The sequence below is a fragment of the Bos grunniens genome, chromosome 24 (assembly GCF_055505025.1).
Source record: "Bos grunniens cultivar Pamir isolate PY7600 chromosome 24, Bosgru_T2T1.0, whole genome shotgun sequence".
NCBI lineage: Eukaryota > Metazoa > Chordata > Mammalia > Artiodactyla > Bovidae > Bos > Bos grunniens.
The window spans coordinates 36,680,897-36,699,296 of NC_141188.1; the positions used below are offsets into that span (position 1 = coordinate 36,680,897).

Genomic DNA, 18,400 nt, shown 5'->3' on the forward strand with positions numbered 1-18,400 from the left:
TCACATTACAGCTATTAATGGGTCAAGAGATTCTGTTACTGTTGATATTTTGCTTAATCCTGTTATCCAAAGAGTTCTGGTTTTATAATGCATTTTTAAACAGTATGTAGTCTTCTAGCATTATCATTGCTATATTGGTGTTACAAAAGGCCTATAGTTTTTAATTCTTCAAAAATTAAGTGATTCCTCCCTAAAACTTCTCAGTGAATTCACTATATTTTACGTTATAAGGCCTTGTGACCTTAGGCAAATAGCTTTGATCTTTTATACCTTCATTTCCTCAAAAATATAGATGATGGGGATAATATTTGTGTCTCAGGGTTGTTGTAGGGGTTAAATAAATCAAAATACAGTAAAACTTAGAGCAATGCTCTGCATGGCATAAGCACGCAGTGTTATTATTATTAGTATTAGCTAATGTTAGTTTTAGCTTTTCTAGTGGACTTCAGATACAAGTTAAACATTTCACTTTACTTTTATATGCTGGTCATTCATTCAACAGACACATTTGACAGTCTACTCTTTGTCAGATATAAGGATTAATAAGATACAGAGTCTTCTCTTGAGATGTTCATATCCTAGTGAGGAAATGGATAAGTTGTACAATGTAGGTTGGCGAATACTACACAACAGAAATCTAAATAAAGTGCTACATCAGTATATAAAAGTGAACTGAACTATATGGCAGCATCAACTGGGTATGTCAAATCTGCTTGATCAATTTATTTTAGAATATGTACTTCTAGTCAAATTATACTCTATTAAAATGGTAGTAGACATTTGAATTTTTTGGAGTAACGATTAAATTTGAGGTTATTATAGCTCACTTTCTTTTAACGTGAAACATCTTGTCATTTTAGTCAAAACTTTTAATAAGAGGTTAATTCAAGTCAAGTTTACAAAACAGGAATTCAGTTTAGTCCTGCCTTATGAAATTTCTCCAGTAATCCAACTATAAGACAATAATTTTGTTCTTTTGATGCTAGAATACTTTCTCTGTATCATCAGACAAGTAGGTAATACTTGAGTTTTGACCCCTAGAAAAAGACAGTATTTTAATCTCTTTCCCTCCCTAATACTCTATGACTGTAATATTGAAACTATTTTATATTGAAATGCACAGAGACTCTGTAAAGTGGTATGTTTGTTCCAGCATTCTTTCTTTTCTTTCTCTTTTAAAAACTTTATATTTTTATCAATTATTCTCTGTTTTGAGTGTTCTGAAACACTCAAGATGTTGATATAAACAACCCCCCTAAGTGTTTTTAGATTTTCTATAGTAGAGTTCAGCAGTTAATTACTTTTTCTACACAAAAGTGATTACTTTTTCTACACAAAGGTAATCTTGAATTAAATAATCATTATATACACACGTGCACTATTTGTACTACATTATCATACTCTAGATTATGTTCTGTGATTTTTCCTTGTATTCATGTCTCATGAAAGTGAAAGTGAAGTTGCTCAGTCATGTCCAACTCTTTGTGACCCCATGGACTGTATGTAGCCCACCAGGCTCCTTTGTCCATGGGATTCTCCAGGCAAGAATACTGGAGTGGGTTGCCATTTCCTTCTCCAGGGGATCTTCCTGATCCAGGGTTTCAACCCAGGTCTCCCTCATTGCAGGCAGACTCTTTACTGACTGAGCCACCAGGGAAGACCACTTCAGACCTAACTGTGGGTTTTATTTAATATATGTGTTATTTCTGTGTTATGTTTGTAAAAATGAAGAATTAAGAACCTGCACTCAAGTTTTAAAAGCAGAGTAAGTTCAAAAAATAGGCATATCGTATTTGTTACTGGTTGCTACTTGATATTAAAGACTGTTTTGTTTTCTTTTAAAAACTTTTTTTCTTCCCAGATACTTATCTTCAGCAAATCCTAACGATAACAGAACTAGCTCTAATGTGGATAAAAGCTTGGTAGGTATTTTCTTATTGTTACTTTTTTTAAAGTTTTTTTGTGGATAATGTATTTTGTATGCATGATACTAATATATATATTGCTTCCAAATGTGTAGTTAGTGAGCCTGATTTTTTTATTTGGCCATGACAAGTCTTAAGTTGTAACATGTGAACTCTTGGGATCTAGTTCTCTGACCAGGAATCGAACCTGGGCCCTCTGCATTGGGAGCTCAGAGTCTTAACCACTGGACCACCAGGGAAGTCCTGAGCCTAAATTTTTATAGCATTGTTTTACCTACTGTTTCCTCTCCTGTTTGATTTTTTTGCCTGAATATCGAATGGAATATTATATGTGGAAGCAGTTAATAAACTACACGTTGCTACACAGGTTGACAGAGGTGGTCTTTTTAATCTTTGGAATTAGGAATTTATGAGAAGTCAGTACCTCAGGTAGGATCTTGACAGGGAAACAGATGGCACATTCAGAAGGTTTAAATGAGAGTTTTTTGTGTGTGATAAAATTTATGTAACACAGAATTTACCATTTTATTAACACCATTTTTAAGTGACATTAAGCACCCTCACATTGTTATGTGGTCATCACCACTGTCATCTCAAGAACTTTTTCTTCATCCCAGACTAAAACTTGGTACTCATTAAAGTCTGCATTCCACTCTCCCTCCAGCCCCTGATAACTGCTGTCTTTACTTTCAGTCTCTATGAATTTGACTATTCTAGTGAAATCATACAATATTTGACCTTTTGTGGTTGGCTTATTTTACTTAATGTTCTCAAGGCTCAAACATGTTGTAGATGTGTCAGAATTTCATTCCATTTTAAGGCTTAATATATTCTGTCATATCTATATACCACATTTTGTTTGTTTATGAAGTGAAGAGAGTTTAATGAAGGGACTGTAAATGGTGTTACGAGCAGGATCACAGGGAGCAATAAATAAAAGGTGTAAAGCAGCCATTGATTGATAGCAGTGGGAAGCCATTGCCCCTAGTCCGAAGGACGAGGAGAGACAAATCTTATTCCCACAGCTCAGAGAGAATGTGTAGAATCATGAAAGAGGAGCATAGAACATAGAACACTGCCAAAGCCACAATAAGGCAAGAGGAGAGTGAGGAGAGCGGATATTTCATTTCTCCCAATTGATCTACAGCTAGTGGCACCTGTAGGCTGAAACCAACTTTAAAACCATGGGACAGAAGAGCCCAGATAATGCAGTCGGTAAATTTCACGGCAGAAAAGGCAGAGGATGGATCTTCGAGGCTGAAAGGGAGAGGTAGCCAATGGAGAGTAACTACTACAGTGAACATCATCTCATTTGACCCTGAAAAGTGAATTACTCTAGGAAGTAAATATTAGAAACATGAATTCTTTTCATTGTGAGAGTAGTTCATAAGAGAGCGGATTTAAAAAATTTTTACTTGCTTATGTTTGAGAAGGTCCTTTTGGGTTAACTGGAAATTTTCTTAAATATACCAGAAATAAACCTGGCTGTCCTTAGACCAGTCTTTGAACTCTGTGTGCTGCAGCCTGTATTTTTAATTGAGATGAGGAATAGGCAGCGTTCATTTTTAAAAGCTGATAAAATTGTTCTCGTTCTCCTTCATATGTTTACTGTTACATTCAAGAGAGCATATGGTGGGAAGGGAAAGTGAGAAAAAGGGAAACGAACTATGTGGGTACCTGTTAGCTATTATGCGTTTTTCTCTTTTAAATTCTCATCCCAATAAAGCTATTTGCCAAGTTATATAGCAAACCAGGGCTCAGAAATCTTCAAAATTAAAGCACATTTGATCTGGAGAAGGTGAAAATAAGGAGCTGTTATAACTCCATTCTCACTGTATTACTTATCTGTAAGTATAGCGGTACATTAGGACTTAAAGAAATAATTCAGTGGCAGCGTGTTTTCTTTGGGTTATCTCGTTCAGTGGTGATTGCCATAAGTTTCTGTCACTGGCTCTTATCTTTCGCTCTGTTTAAGATCAGAGGGGAAGAAGAAAAAAAGGTTTGTGTGCCTACTATTTCTGTTAACCTAGAACTAAGTATAAAAGTCAACCAATTTAATTTTAAACTCTTCTCTGAAATCCTTCTAGCAGAGATGCTATTGAACAGCTTTCAGTTGCCACATATGATGAATATTTTGCATTTATATTTTATTTTTCTTTTTTCGTTGCATTTGACACTGAGCACTGCATCCTCCTTAAAATTCTAAGAACTCTCATATTCTCATTATTTCTTGCCTTTTTTCTTTCTGCCTCTGGATTTTATTTTCAGTCCTCTTTGCAGGCTCTCCTTCTGCTTCCCCCTCCCCTTAATTGTTAAATGTTTCTCAAAGTACTTCTGATCTTGGCTTTCTGCCCGTTTTCTGTAATTAATCTCATGTGTGATCAGCTTATTTCTCTGAGCTTTAGACCTGAATCCTTTCTTTCTCTCTGAGTGGACTTCTTTTCCTGCACAACTTTCAGACACCTCAACCTAGGCCAAAGCCGAACTCAGCCTTTCTCTCTCCATCCTCTCCCCAGTAATTGTTTTTGTCACACATCTTTTGCTGTTCTGTTCTTATTTCTAATCGGTTGCTGGATCATAAATTCTGCCTTCTGATTGATGCAGTAATTCATTTCCTCTTCATTTCTACAGCTTCTTCCTTACATTGGACCTGTGTACTCTTTTTTGCCTGGGCTGTCTATTAATTGGTTTTTCTTTGTCTAGAATTTCTCTGCTATCTAATGTATTCCCCTTCCTTTTTTACTGAAGTGATATTTCTAAAATGCCAACACTCTGTCATTTTCCCTTTTAAAAAGTGTTTACAGGTTAAAGTGCCCGACTCCTCTTCTGCATACAAGGAAATAGTCCCACTTGCCTTTTCAGCTGTAATGTGACTCAGTCTCCCTGTTATGTTCTGTCCTCTGGATGTGATTTCTCCCCACTATCCAATCATATTTTCTTTGTCTCTCTACTTTCAGACTCATTCATTTTGGCCAAAATGCATTCATTCTTTCACTTCCTCTGCTTGGTAAATACTTCTCTTACTACACGTCTCATCTTAAACATACCATCTTCCTGGCAGATGAGGTCTGTCCTCTTTGCTTGTGCAGGACACCTTATGTGTAATTTTATTTATATCTACCACATCATAATGTTTTGTGTATATGTCTTTGAGTTATTGTAGGTTCTTTTCCCCCTCCTATTCCCTGTGTCCCACTATTTAACTATTAGCTTTACGAGAACTGGGACCAAATCTTTTGAATTTTTATATTACTAGTGCCAACCACAGCACCTGACATATTAGCGTTAGAAGGAAATGCTTGTTGAGTTGATAAAAATTTCAGACAAAAGGGAAAAAGATAAGATTGGATCAGATAATTCTCTTGTGAACAGCTATAAAATGGTAATATAAACTTGATATTTTGAAATTCTCTATGAATATTCTTATTAAAGTGAGTTTTTGTTGTTTTTAATTAAAGCAGGAAAATTTGCAGAAAACAATTTATAAGCTGGAAGAACAGTTACATAATGAAATGCAATTAAAAGATGAAATGGAGCAGAAGTGCAGGTGAGAATATGCTTTACATTTTTCCCATTAAAAGTTGCATAGCAAATGCCTATTTGCATTCTAAATCCCTAAAAGTGGATGGAAGTAAGGCAGGGATGTAAAGATTGCCACTGATATACATCCAGTGCACACTATTCACTTAACACCTGATTTACTCATTTTCTCTCCCATTTTAATTAGCTGACAGGGAAAATTAGTTTACATTAAATAAGATACTTTCTAAAATGTAAATGTTGTTAAAGATTAAAATTCACTAAATTTAAAAAAATCACTAAGTTTTTGATGCAAACACTCTTAATTTCCACTTTGCTTCTCTAGAACAGTATTTTTTCAGAATTTTCTTGTCCTGTAAGTCTAAATTTAATGAGCTAATATATTTATGAAAATATAAAATGATAAAGAAAATTTAAAATAGCCTAGCATAATGCTGAGTTACTTATTACAAACTTTAACATTTTATAGTTACTGTTAGTGGATAGTATTGAATAAATAAAAAGTAGGTAATATGGAGATGAAGTACTCAAAAAATGGAATTGGTAAGACTGGCAATTTTGTGACTAGGGGAGAAGAAACTAGTAAACTGCTCACTGCCTATAGATTAAATGGTGAAGCATTTAATACAGGCTTTTTTTTAGAAAAGCACTTTAATCCTGAACACGGGGTTTGTAAGGAATTTCTGGGTGTAAAACATAGAAATAAGGAGAAGGAAATGGATAAATATTATTATATAAAGATTGAACAGTTTGTATAATTAAAGCTAGAAGGCAAATGACAAATTAGTGATAGTGATGGTGGTAGGGATCAATTTAATGAAGAAATTAAGAATGGCCAAAGTGGCCAATAATTATACGAAAATGAGTGCATGTGTGGTGGGGAGGGAGGTGGTGACCTCAAATAGGTTTGGGTAGGTTAAGAGAGTCTAAATCTTAGAAGACTCTATTTTTGAAAAGATAAGAAAGTTGGAATTTATCCTAAGGGTGATTGAAAGGCATTCAGTTCATTTCAGTTCAGTTGCTCAGTTGTGTTGCAGTGACCCCATGGACTGCAGCACACCAGGCTTCTCTGTCCATCACCAACGCCCGGAGCTTGCTCAGATTCATGTCTATTGAGTCAATGATGCCATCCAACCATCTCATCTTATGTTGTCCCCTTCTCCTCCTGCCTTCAATCTTTCCCAGCATCAGGGTCTTTTCCAATGAGTCAGTTCTTCACATCAGGTGGCCAAAATATTGGAATTTCAGCTTTACATCAGTCCTTCCAAAGAATATTCAGGACTGATTTCCTTTAGGATTGACTGGTTTGATCTCTCTAAAGCATTAAAAGTTATTAAACTTAAAGGAAAACAAAAGATCAAATTTGCTTTTTAAAAAGAACTTTCTGGTTAATAAGGCAGCACTTGATGTTTATTCACTAAGTGAGAATGAGGGAGGAAGATGAGTCAGGGAGAATTCCTAGGTGGGGTCCTTGTTTGGGGATAGCAGAAGAACAGCAGATTGGTACTGTGGCAGGGTTGTGGGGCAGAGGAAATAAGTTTAGCTTTGGACATGCTGAATGAAGTATTTGGTGAGACATCCAAGTGAAGCATTGTGTATACAGATTTGAAGCTCAGAAATGTGTTTAGAGCCCAAAGTATGAATTGTGATGGAGATGATACACCTTCAGTTTATCTCAAATTTTTGCCCAAGTTGCCAAGTTTGCTTTATATATGCCACCTTTCCTTTCATTTACTTAATCTTGCATTAAAGTTTAAATAATTGATCTTTGTTTAGTAGCAAGTATTGCCTGAGGAATTCAGGGCTCCTTAACCTAGAATCCTTGAACCTCTCCTAAAGTATCCATGCATGGAATTTAAGGTCCTTAAACTTGGGGGAGAATAGTGAGTGTAACCTTTAACTGAAATTCACCTTATTCTTTATGAACATAGTGATCTGCAAGTATTAGCAGTAGCTGTGAATTTTTTTACCAGTAGAAATCACACAAATATTTTCCTAGAATGCAAATATTATGTCCAAATTCCATTTATGCTTATTACTGCTTAAAAATTCTGCTGCTAGATTGTGTCATTTAATATATTAATAAAACATGTATGTTAGTGAATCATACTGTTTTAAAAAGTTCATGACTGTATTTCACAATTTCTTTTAATCCTATGTATTTTATGCTTTAAAAATATTTTTGTAAAAAAATGCTATATGCTTCACCAGACTGACTTCAGAAGGGTCCACAGCATACACACGAAAAAGGTTAAGAAATCTTAGCTAAATGGAAAAGTAAGGAATGTGGTGTTTCACCCCAGGCAGTAAAAAGTAGATGTATTTCTAATCTATATTGCTTTTACTTTTTACAGAACGTCAAACATAAAACTAGACAAGATAATGAAAGAATTGGACGAAGAGGTACTTTTTGTTTTCTCATCAGAAGTTGTCCTTTTTGAGAGTTTTTCCCTCTTCCAGATTGTTTTGTTTTCTGAGAATGTTTTATCTGTACTTGATAGGTTGCAGTATAGAACAGGACCAAAGAATCATGATGAAAGCCTCACTTTGCAGCTACAAGTTCAAGTGAAATTAGATTATGCTTTAGTTTCTTTTGTGTGGTTTTATTCTAGAACCATGCTCAAATTTTAGTACATGAATTTCAATTTAGTGGTTCTTAATAGTTGAAAAGAGAGAAAGGAGCAGGAGATGAGAAGTTGAGTCTAGAACTGTAGCAGAAAGAGACAAATAGGAAAGAAAGAAGAATACAGCTTCAAAAGGACTTACATTAACATAATTTCATATGATCAAATGGGAATTATATGAATCTTGGAATCATTTTTTCCGTGTCACTTAGCAAGAACTTGTTACTATCAGGGAAACACTGCATAAACATTTTGTGATTCAGATGTCTTTTGCAAGTATATAGCACATTTTTATTCCTTTTGGTTACCTTGTAAGTATCTTTCCAGAGTCCTTCCTCTCATTGTTTACATCCTGTGTCCTTTTTAGATTTAATCTTTCTGATGATTTTTGTGCTGTCTTAATTTTCTCCTAAAGAACAGCATATGTCAGTGATGGTGGGTTTTTTTGTTTTTTTCCCCCCCATATTCATAGCCACAGATAAACATAGTCTGGACAGATTTATGTAATATTTTACCAAGTTGCCATTAGTCAATATGGACTTGGCGTGGCACTGTAGTATTTGACACTAAATGTTTAAGAAATCTTTTTTGCATATCCTCCACTTATTGTTTCATTTCTAGAACACAGATAAAAAACAAATATGCTAGGTTTAAGTTACTCGGTTTTCTAAATTCAAGGTAAAGAGGGAAATATTAATTATAAAATTAAAATCGTCCTGCTTCTGAAAAGATGGAGTGAAAGTCCTTTCCCCTATTTTTCCCTCTAAATACAGCTTAAAAACCCTGTGCATTAAACAAAAGCAAACAAAAAAAAATTAAAAAGATTGGGAAAGATGGAGGGAAGACAAACCAGCTAGAATACTTGAACCTCCAAAATGATACAGTAATAAGTACTCTGGGTTTTTTGGGTTTTTGTTTGCTTGCAATGTGTATTCCATACTGGGTACTGGAGAAGCCAGCAGTCTGGGAACACCAACAAGCACAGGTGGAAAAAGCCACTCTCTTAAGTAGAGGACCAGGAAAGCGGCAGGCTAGCAAATCAGAAAACTTAAGAGTTACTGCTCTGTTCACCAAACACAACATAGAAAATGTAACCCCATCCCCACCAGCAGAAACAGATTTGGGAGCTCAGACTTCCATCCCCATGACCAGGAAGGTCCACTGGAGGGACTTGCATCTCTGCTGGGCAGTGATGAGCCTTCCTGGCCTCCCCCCGCAACCTGCAACACACACACAGATAGTGTTATTGGAGACCATATGGGGAATCTCATCTTCCACTTCTCGCAGTTAGCAAGGCCCCCTTCGTGCTCCCTGTTGTGTTGGTGTCAGAAGAGGCCTTGTAGAGAGTTCACACTTTGGACACTGAAAAAATGAGTGCCTTCCCCCGCATTGCAGTGTCTGTGGGGGTTGTGTAGGCAGCAGTGACCAGGTACCCTCCCGCCTTCATGGTACCATCCAAGGAAGCCTAGTGGGGTGCCAGAACTCCCCTTTCCACCAGTGGTGAAGAGGATCAACTCCCTCCCCGAACTCGTGTGTCATTGAAGACCAAGTGGAAAAACCTAGATTTCTACCTCCATTTGAGAGAAATGAGGCAGCACTTCCATCATCCCACCAGAACAGTGACAGGAGAGGCCTGCTAAAACAGAAAATCTTTTAAAATTCCCCATATTGTAAGGTAATACCCAGGATGTCCAGATTTCATTAGAAAATCACTCATAATAGCCAGAACTAGGAATTTCTCAAATGGAATGAGAAAAGACAATAACAGATGCCAACAGTGAGATAACACAGATGTTTAAATTACCTGACACAGATTTGAAAGAATCATCATGTTTCAGTGAGCAACTACAAATACACCTGAAACAGATGAAAAATATAAATTAGAAAGTGTTCACAAAGACATAAAAGATGTAAAGTAGAACCAACAAAAAGTTAAAAATACCTGAAATAAAAATCTCAGGGGATGGGCTCAGCAGCTCAGTGAAGGGTAACAAGGAAAAGAGTCTGGTAACTTGAAGATGGATAGAAATTACCTACTCTGAATAACAGAAAAAGTGACAGAGCCTCAGTGACCGCTGGGGCTATAGCAGAAAGCTTGTTATATTGTGTTTTCGGAATTGCTAAAAAGAGCGAAGAGGGCCGGAAGCAATGATGGCTGAAAATTCCACAAGTGTGGAGAAAGACGTGAACCTGTAAACAAAAGATAAATGCCTACAAGAAACTGAGTGAACTACAAAAAGGATAAACCCAAAGATATCCACACTAAGACAGACAATAGATTTATGAAAACTAACATCAAAGAAGAAATCTTAAATGCAGCAAATGACATTTCCCTAAAGGGGAAGAACAATGCAAATGACAGATTTCTTATCAGAAACCATGGAGAACAAAGGAAATGCTACTGCTTTTTTTGAGGGCTGGAAAAAAAAAAAAAAGAGCTGTTGACTGAGAATTCTGCATCCAGTGAAAACATCCTAGATGAGAACCACAGTGTTCTCAGATGAAGAAAAACCAAGAGAAATTGTCACCAGCACACCATCCCTAAAATAATTGCTAAAGGAAATTCTCTAAATAGAAAGGAAGTGATTAAGAAATCTTGAAATACCAGGAAAGAAGAAACAACAATGGAGAGTAAAACTATGGATGAACAGTTGAAGTGGAAATTTCAGCGTTGTCCCATGTGGTTCTCCATATGTGTAGAAGAAATTTTTAGACAATTATAAATAGGTATCAGGAGAGCTAACATGTTACACGTTAATCAAACTGGTCATAATCCAATACTAGTAATATAATGTAATACCTAGAGCAGCCACTGATAAGAATTATAGAGAGAGACACTTAAAAACACTAGATAAAGCAAGTGGAATTCTAAAAAAGTTTTCAGGTAACCTACAGAAAGACAAGAAAAAAACAGAACACAATAGAAACAAAATGGGAGCCTTTAATATATCAGTAATTATATTAAATGTAAATTAAATTCAGCAGCAATTAAAACAGATTGTCAGAGAAAATTTTTTTAAATTACCTACCCATATCAGTTCAGTCGCTCAGTCGTGTCCGACTCTTTGCGACCCCATGAATCACAGCACGCCAGGCCTCCCTGTCCATCACCAACTCCAAGAGTTCACTCAGACTCAAGTCCATCGAGTCATTGATGCCATCCAGCCATCTCATCCTCTGTCATCCCCTTCTTCTCCTGCCCCCAATCCCTCCCAGCATCAGAGTCTTTTCCAATGAGTCAACTCTTCGCATGAGGTGGCCAAAGTACTGGAGTTTCAGCTTCAGCATCATTCCCTCCGAAGAAATCCCAGGGCTGATCTCCTTCAGAATGGACTGGTTGGATCTCCTTGCAGTCCAAGGGACTCTCAAGAGTCTTCTTCAACACCACAGTTCAAAAGCATCAATTCTTCGGCGCTCAGCCTTCTTCACAGTCCAACTCTCGCATCCGTACATGACCACAGGAAAAACCATAGCCTTGACTAGACGGACCTTTGTTGGCAAAGTAACGTCTCTGCTTTTGAATATGCTATCTAGGTTGGTCATAACTTTCCTTCCAAGGAGTAAGCGTCTTTTAATTTCATGGCTGCAGTCACCATCTGCAGTGATTTTGGAGCCCCAAAAAATAAAGTCTGACACTGTTTCCACTGTTTCCCCATCTATTTCCCATGAAGTGATGGGACCTACCCATATGCTGTCTACCAGAAACTGTTATAATGTAACAATATAGACAACTTTAAGGTAAGAAGATGGAAAAATACTTCTTGTAAGCATTAGCAAAAAGAAGGCAGCTGTGGCAGTATTGAAATCAGATAAAGTAGACTTCAGGGCAAATAAAATTATCACTGGTGGAGGGACATTGCAGAATGACAAAAAATGTCAGTCCTCTGAGAAGATATAGCATTCCTAAATTTGTATTCACCAAACAGAAGAGCTACCAAATATGTGAAGCAAAAGCTGATAAAACTGAAAGGAGAATAGATAAATCTGATACTGTTGAAGACTTTTTAAATACCACTCTGTAGACAGAGAATCAGCAAATGTATCGAACTCAGCCACATCAGCCAATGGGATCTATTCAATATTTGTAGAACCCTCAGCCTAACAAGAGCAAAGGACACATTCTTTTCAAGTACTCAAGGCATATGTACCAAGATAGACCATATACCAAGCAAACTTCTACAGATATCGAAGAATTAAAGTCATAAACAGAGTGTTCTCTGACCAAAATGTTGCCAAGCTAGAATGAATAGCAGAAAAGTATCAGACAGCTCTACAAACACATGGAAACTAAACAAAACAGTTCTAAATAATGCATAGGTAAACTGAAGAGAGTCTCGAAATGAAAAAATATATTACAGTGTTAATTATATCTCATAAAGTTATGGGTCTTCCTCCTCTTCAAAATATTTCAGCAATGAAAATGAAGATAAACATCAAAATTTGTGGGATGCAGCTAACATAGTGCTCTAAGAGAAATGTGTGCATTGAAACATTTACATTAGAAAAGATGACTGTATAGCCAAGGGAACTATAGTCAATATCTTGTAATAACCTATAATGGAAAGTGACTTCAAAAATAATACACGTGTACATGTATAACTGAATCATCTTGCTGTGCACCTGAAACGTAAGTCAACCATACTTCAATAAAATATTAAGAAAAGAAAAGATGAACTGTCTCAAATCAGTCGTCTAAGCTCCTGCCTCAGGAACCTAGAAAAAGAAGAGCAAAATAAACTGAAAGCAAAGAGAAGGAAGGAAAAATAAGGAGCAGAAATCAGTGGAATTGGAAACAGGAAAACAAAGTCAGTGATAAAACCCAGCTGTTTGGAAAGATCAAAAAATTGACAAACCTCTAGCAAGATTGTCAAAGGAAGGATGACACAAATGATCTGTATCAGGAATGAGGCAGGGCATATTCCTCCAGACTCTTACGGATATATTAAAAAAATTCTTAAGGAAATAATACAGTTCTAAACACTGAAGTGTGAAATTGAGGTGAAATGGACGAATTCCTCCAAAAATACAGGCTACCACAACTCACACAATGTGAAATACATTATATGAATATCCCTATATTAAATATATCCCTATATTAAAGTGAATTCATAATTTAAAAGCTCCTCCAAAGGTAATCTTCAGGACCAGATGGTTTTACTAGAGGAAGCTACCAAGTGTTTTAAGAAGACGTAACACCGTTTCTATACTCTCTTCTAGAAAATGTAAACGAAAGAACATTCCCCAGTGGATTTTATGGGGCTAGAATGACCAAGATACCAAAAGCAAGTAAAGACAGTACTGCAAAGAAACTGTGGATCAGTTACCCTCAATTATGGCCAACTCATTTTTGACGAAGGTGCAGAAACAATTCAGTGGAGAAAGGATAGACTTTTTAGCAAATGGTACTGGGGCAATGAGGTATTCATAGGCCAAGATATGAACCTCAACCGAAGTCTTACATCTTAGGCAAATATTAACTTAAAACAGACATAGATTTAAAGAGGAACATAAAAAATATAAAACTTCTAGGGAAAAAATATAGGGGAAAATCCTTGGGACTTAACAGCTTGGTGAAGAGTTACACATTACACCACAAACGTGATCCATATAAGGAAGACAATTCAATAAGTTGGACTTTGTCAAAACTAACAGTGCTTGCTCTGTGAAAGACTCTGATAAGAGGATGACATGATAAGCTGTAGACTGGGAAAACGAACCATTGTTATACACAATAACTTGGATGGATCGCAGAGATACTTGTTGAATGTAAAAAGCTAATCTCAAAAGATCCCTACTGTATGATTCCATTAAGATAACATTTTAAAAATGACAGAATTATGCAGATGGAAGACCTCCTGTTACTGGTTGCCAGGGATGTCGATGGTGGGAGAAGTGCAGGGTGCATGTGGCTATAAGTAGTGACTGGAGGGAGATCACTGTGCTGATGAAGCAGTTCTGTATCTTGGTTGTGGTGGTAGTTCTGTGAATCTGCACATGAGATAAAATGACATCAAACTACACATGATGTATATCAGTATCAGTTTCCTGATTTGGTTATTGTGCCATTGTTAAATATAACGTATTCTTAGGGGAAACTGAGTGGAAGGGTACATGTACTTACTGTCTGTGGAACTTCTGAAACGTAGAATCATTTCAAATTTTCAAAATGAAAAGATAAAATGTTAAATCTTATAATTGAAAGGATTTTGGATGGTCTCTGTCAAATTTTACTGTATCTCTCTGGCAGCATCTTACTTAAAAGATGGGTTTCACTTATAGATGGGAAAGCCCAGAAAAACACATCCTGTAAAAGGTTTGTCCAATGTGGAGTCTTAAAGATAAAAATATAGCATTAAATGCAAGATATGCTGATAGTGGTAACGCAGAAGCAGAAGATAAGTTTTTTTTTCTTAAGTTGTAGAGTTTGGAGTATTTTTTTTTCTTTACCTCTCCTCTCCCCTAAGTTTCATTTTCTAAAGTATCTTTTTCATTACTTTCTAATATACATTAAGTAGGTACATGTGTACATAGCACATCTTAGGAAAGATAAAGAGACTGGAAAAGAAATTAAGGGAGACCTCATATAGGGACTGGTGAAGTTAAACCACAAACAAAAACCTTTGGTATCATTTGAGTTTTTTACCATTTAATTATCAAATAATAATATCGGTTGTTATCTGATCCCTTGTGTATTTCATTTCTTAAATTTAGGATTGTAAATAAGCCAAAATATTGGTATTATTTGTGTTCACGTTAAACTGATACAATGACCTTCAATCTGACACGATTAATAGGGTTGTTTTTATGTTCATGGATTTTTTTTTTAATCTCTGAAAATTTTATATATCTAGTTAAAATTGCTGTTTTCTTCTAAGGCAAGCTAATTCTACTGTAGATATTGTTATTAGGAAATACTGTGTGATTTTGAAGCCAAAATATCTATCTTATTTAATTGTGTACTTTTTAAAAAAGAACTGAGTATTCCCTTGAAGAAATGAGGAGTATTAATTGCACTGGTTAACTTTTCTCATAATTTCAGGGGAATCAAAGAAGAAATCTAGAATCTACAGTATCTCAGATTGAGAAGGAGAAAATGTTGCTACAGCACAGAATTAATGAATACCAAAGAAAAGCAGAACAGGAAAATGAGAAGAGGAGGAATGTAGAAAATGAAGGTAAATTGTTGCTTTTCCTTTGAAAAACACTGAAATTTCTAACATTGTCTTGAGGTCTTTATCTTCAGGTTGTCTTAAATTTAGTGCCTGTGATATAGTTTTGAAGACTCAGTCCTAAGCCCCCTCATGAGCTAATACCCAATGCCCAAAATAAATTTATAACATATTTAAAGACAGTAGAATGTTATAGCTAGGGTAGTGATTTTTACCCTTGTGTGTGTATTGGAATCTCTTGGGAAACTTTAAAGAATATTAATACCTAAACTCCAGAAGTTCTAATTTAATTCACCTAGACATGTAGACTGGGCATTGGTGTATTTAATAAGCTCTCTCAGCACTTCTAACAAGTAGCCACGGTTGAGAACTACCAAACTAGAATTTTATGTGTCTTGATATTAGTGATACAAATTTAAAATAGTTTTCTACATCCTTTGATCCAGTTATTTCACTTCTAGTAATTTATGTCACATACACTTGTGCAAGTGCATACTGATACATAAACAAAGTTATTAATTTTAGAGTTGTTTAAATTGCAAAAATTATGAGCAATGTAAATGTAATCCATGATATAATAAACTTTAGTGTATATGGTAGAGTACTATGTATTTTATAAGAATAAAGCATTTCTTTATAAACTAAGAATCTCTAAAATGTATCTTAAAAAAAATACTTATTGTTTAAAAGAAAATGGCATATTTACATATGCTTAAGTGCATATATATGTATGTATATATGTGTGTATGTATATATATATAGATACGCATGTGAAAACACACATTTGTGCTCTCATATATTCAGGTATGGATACACAGACTATCTGAGGAAGGATGTGCAAGAAGTTAGTAATAGTAGTTGCTGAGGAGGAGAGCCTGAAGGGCTGGAAAACAGTGTGCTGGGAGAAAGACTCATGTCTGTACTGTATACCATTTGGTACCTTTTAAATTTTGAATCATTTTGAAAGTAATTGAAGTAAGCAAAGATTTGTACTTTCAAAAACAGAGAACGTTAAAATTAGCTTTGTATCAGGACTCCCCTGTAGTGGTCCAGTGATTAAGACTGTGCTTCCAAGGCACGGGTGGGTTCAATCCCTGGTTGGGGAACTGAAATTCCACATGCCATGCAGCATGGCCCCCTCAAAAAAGAATACAGTAAAAAAGAAATAATAGCTATGTCATTTCACTAATAGGTTAACCTTTATCAAAAGGATAGAAGAATTTGAAATGTAACAGTGGATACAAATCTGTTTTTGCATTGTGTATTATAAAATAGTACTCTACTTTTAAATAAATTTAAAATGTAAGTAATTCCAAGATGAAATTTAGAGCTAATATAACTGACTTCTATGGCCTAAGACCAAGTTTCCTTTTTTTTTTTTTTAAAAGGGTTTTGTATATTTCCTCAGTGAAAACTTACATGTTATTCCTTCATTTTCTAGTTTCTACATTAAAGGATCAGTTGGAAGACTTAAAGAAAGTCAGCCAGAATTCACAGCTTGCTAATGAGAAGCTGGCACAATTACAAAAGCAGGTAAGTTTTTGGAATGAGATTTTAAATTTAAATTAAAATAAATTTGCGTTTTGGTTAAAAAAAACAAACAAACAATTTTCTTGCTTTCTTTTTAAATTAGCTAGAAGAAGCCAATGACTTACTTAGGACAGAATCAGACACAGCGGTTAGATTAAGGAAGAGTCACACAGAGATGAGCAAATCCATCACTCAGCTAGAGTCCCTAAACAGAGAACTGCAGGAGAGAAATAGAATTTTAGAGAATTCCAAGTCACAAATGGACAAAGATTATTACCAACTACAGGCTGTATTAGAAGCTGAACGAAGAGACAGAGGTCATGATTCTGAGAAGATTGGAGACCTACAAGGTAATATTTTTTCTTATTGTGGTAAAACAGACATTAAAACTTACTGTTTTGACTATTTTTAGTTGTGTAATTCAGTGGCATAAAGTACATTCATGTGTTGTGTAACCATCACTACTGTCCATCTCCAGAACTTTTTTATCTTCCCTAACTAAAAGGTTGTACTCAGTAACTGCCCGTTTCCCACTCCCCCAACAGCCCCTGGTAACCACCCTTCTACTTATGTCTCAGTGAATTTGACTGCCTCATAGAAGTGGTACCTCAGTATTTGTCCTTTTGTGTCTTAGTAATTTTTAAGTGTAAGGTAAAATATTTTTGATCATATTGTCCTGTATAGTACACGTGTAACTGATATAATATTGTACATCAAGTATACGTCAATAAAAAAAAGAAAATGACCTTGGTAATACTGGAAATGGTTAGCATTCTTTCTCTTTCAGGAGAATTTGTATCAAATTGTAATTTCTTCCCTCTCTCAGGTACCCTTTTGATGGAGGTAATGTGGTTATTTCCAGTCTTACAGGCAGATTACGGAAACCTTAATTTTTAAAAATGTCCAATTCACAGAAGTCTTACTCAAAATGGAACTAATCCAGGTAGAGAGGATTATTACTATTAAAACCCGGGATTCTTCATGCATTGTTGGTAGAAACAGAAACTAAACAGCAGGAAGAGAATCCCACTGCAAATAAAAAGTTCAGTATTTGGAAAGGTTAGAACCAGAGATAGCAGCAGTCTTCCTGAGTCGAAAAGGAAAAAGATGGAATATAACTAACAGCGAATAAAGAAATACTTTCGTCACAGTAATAAAATCAGTTTGTTTTCAATAGGATGCCTGGCTTTAACCATTTCTCACTTTTTTTCCCCCTATTTTCTATTTGTGTAAGCGATAGCATCCATACTACCTAATCAAAACAGACATGCATGGAAGTTGCCAGATCTTTCAGGGAAAAGTAGGGGGTGGGGTAGTGCCTTTTAACCTAGTCACAGGATGGGAACATAGTTTGGAGTCTCCTGGGACTTGATGATTAGCTCTGATTCTGTGGAGAGAGGTCAGGGTCAGTTTTTGGACTTTGGAAACAGAAATTAGGGTCTCCCATTGGTTCTCAGCTGAGGAGTGTTGCACAATCTTATTTCTCAGGGACTAGGCTTAAAATAGATCTGAATACAACCAAGAAAGTATCCTCATTATATGTATTAGAAAAGCCTCATATGCCACATCCTTAAATTGCTTCTCTAGGCCTTCTTATATACAGCTTATTAGC

General features: G+C 35.7%; 1 protein-coding gene across 4 annotated transcripts in view; it reads left to right on the forward strand.

Moving 5' to 3' along the window:
• Window positions 1-18,400, forward strand: part of ROCK1 (Rho associated coiled-coil containing protein kinase 1) — a 124,963-nt gene that overhangs the window by 76,335 nt on the left and 30,228 nt on the right. For 3 of the 4 annotated variants that reach the window (XM_086373029.1, XM_086373032.1, XM_086373030.1), the window contains 6 exons: window positions 1,862-1,922; window positions 5,384-5,472; window positions 7,820-7,868; window positions 15,129-15,264; window positions 16,700-16,791; window positions 16,892-17,138. In XM_086373029.1, the coding sequence (XP_086229155.1) occupies window positions 1,862-1,922; window positions 5,384-5,472; window positions 7,820-7,868; window positions 15,129-15,264; window positions 16,700-16,791; window positions 16,892-17,138 (674 nt within the window). The remainder of the gene's footprint in view (window positions 1-1,861; window positions 1,923-5,383; window positions 5,473-7,819; window positions 7,869-15,128; window positions 15,265-16,699; window positions 16,792-16,891; window positions 17,139-18,400) is intronic. The other variant, XM_086373031.1, reaches the window with a different exon arrangement.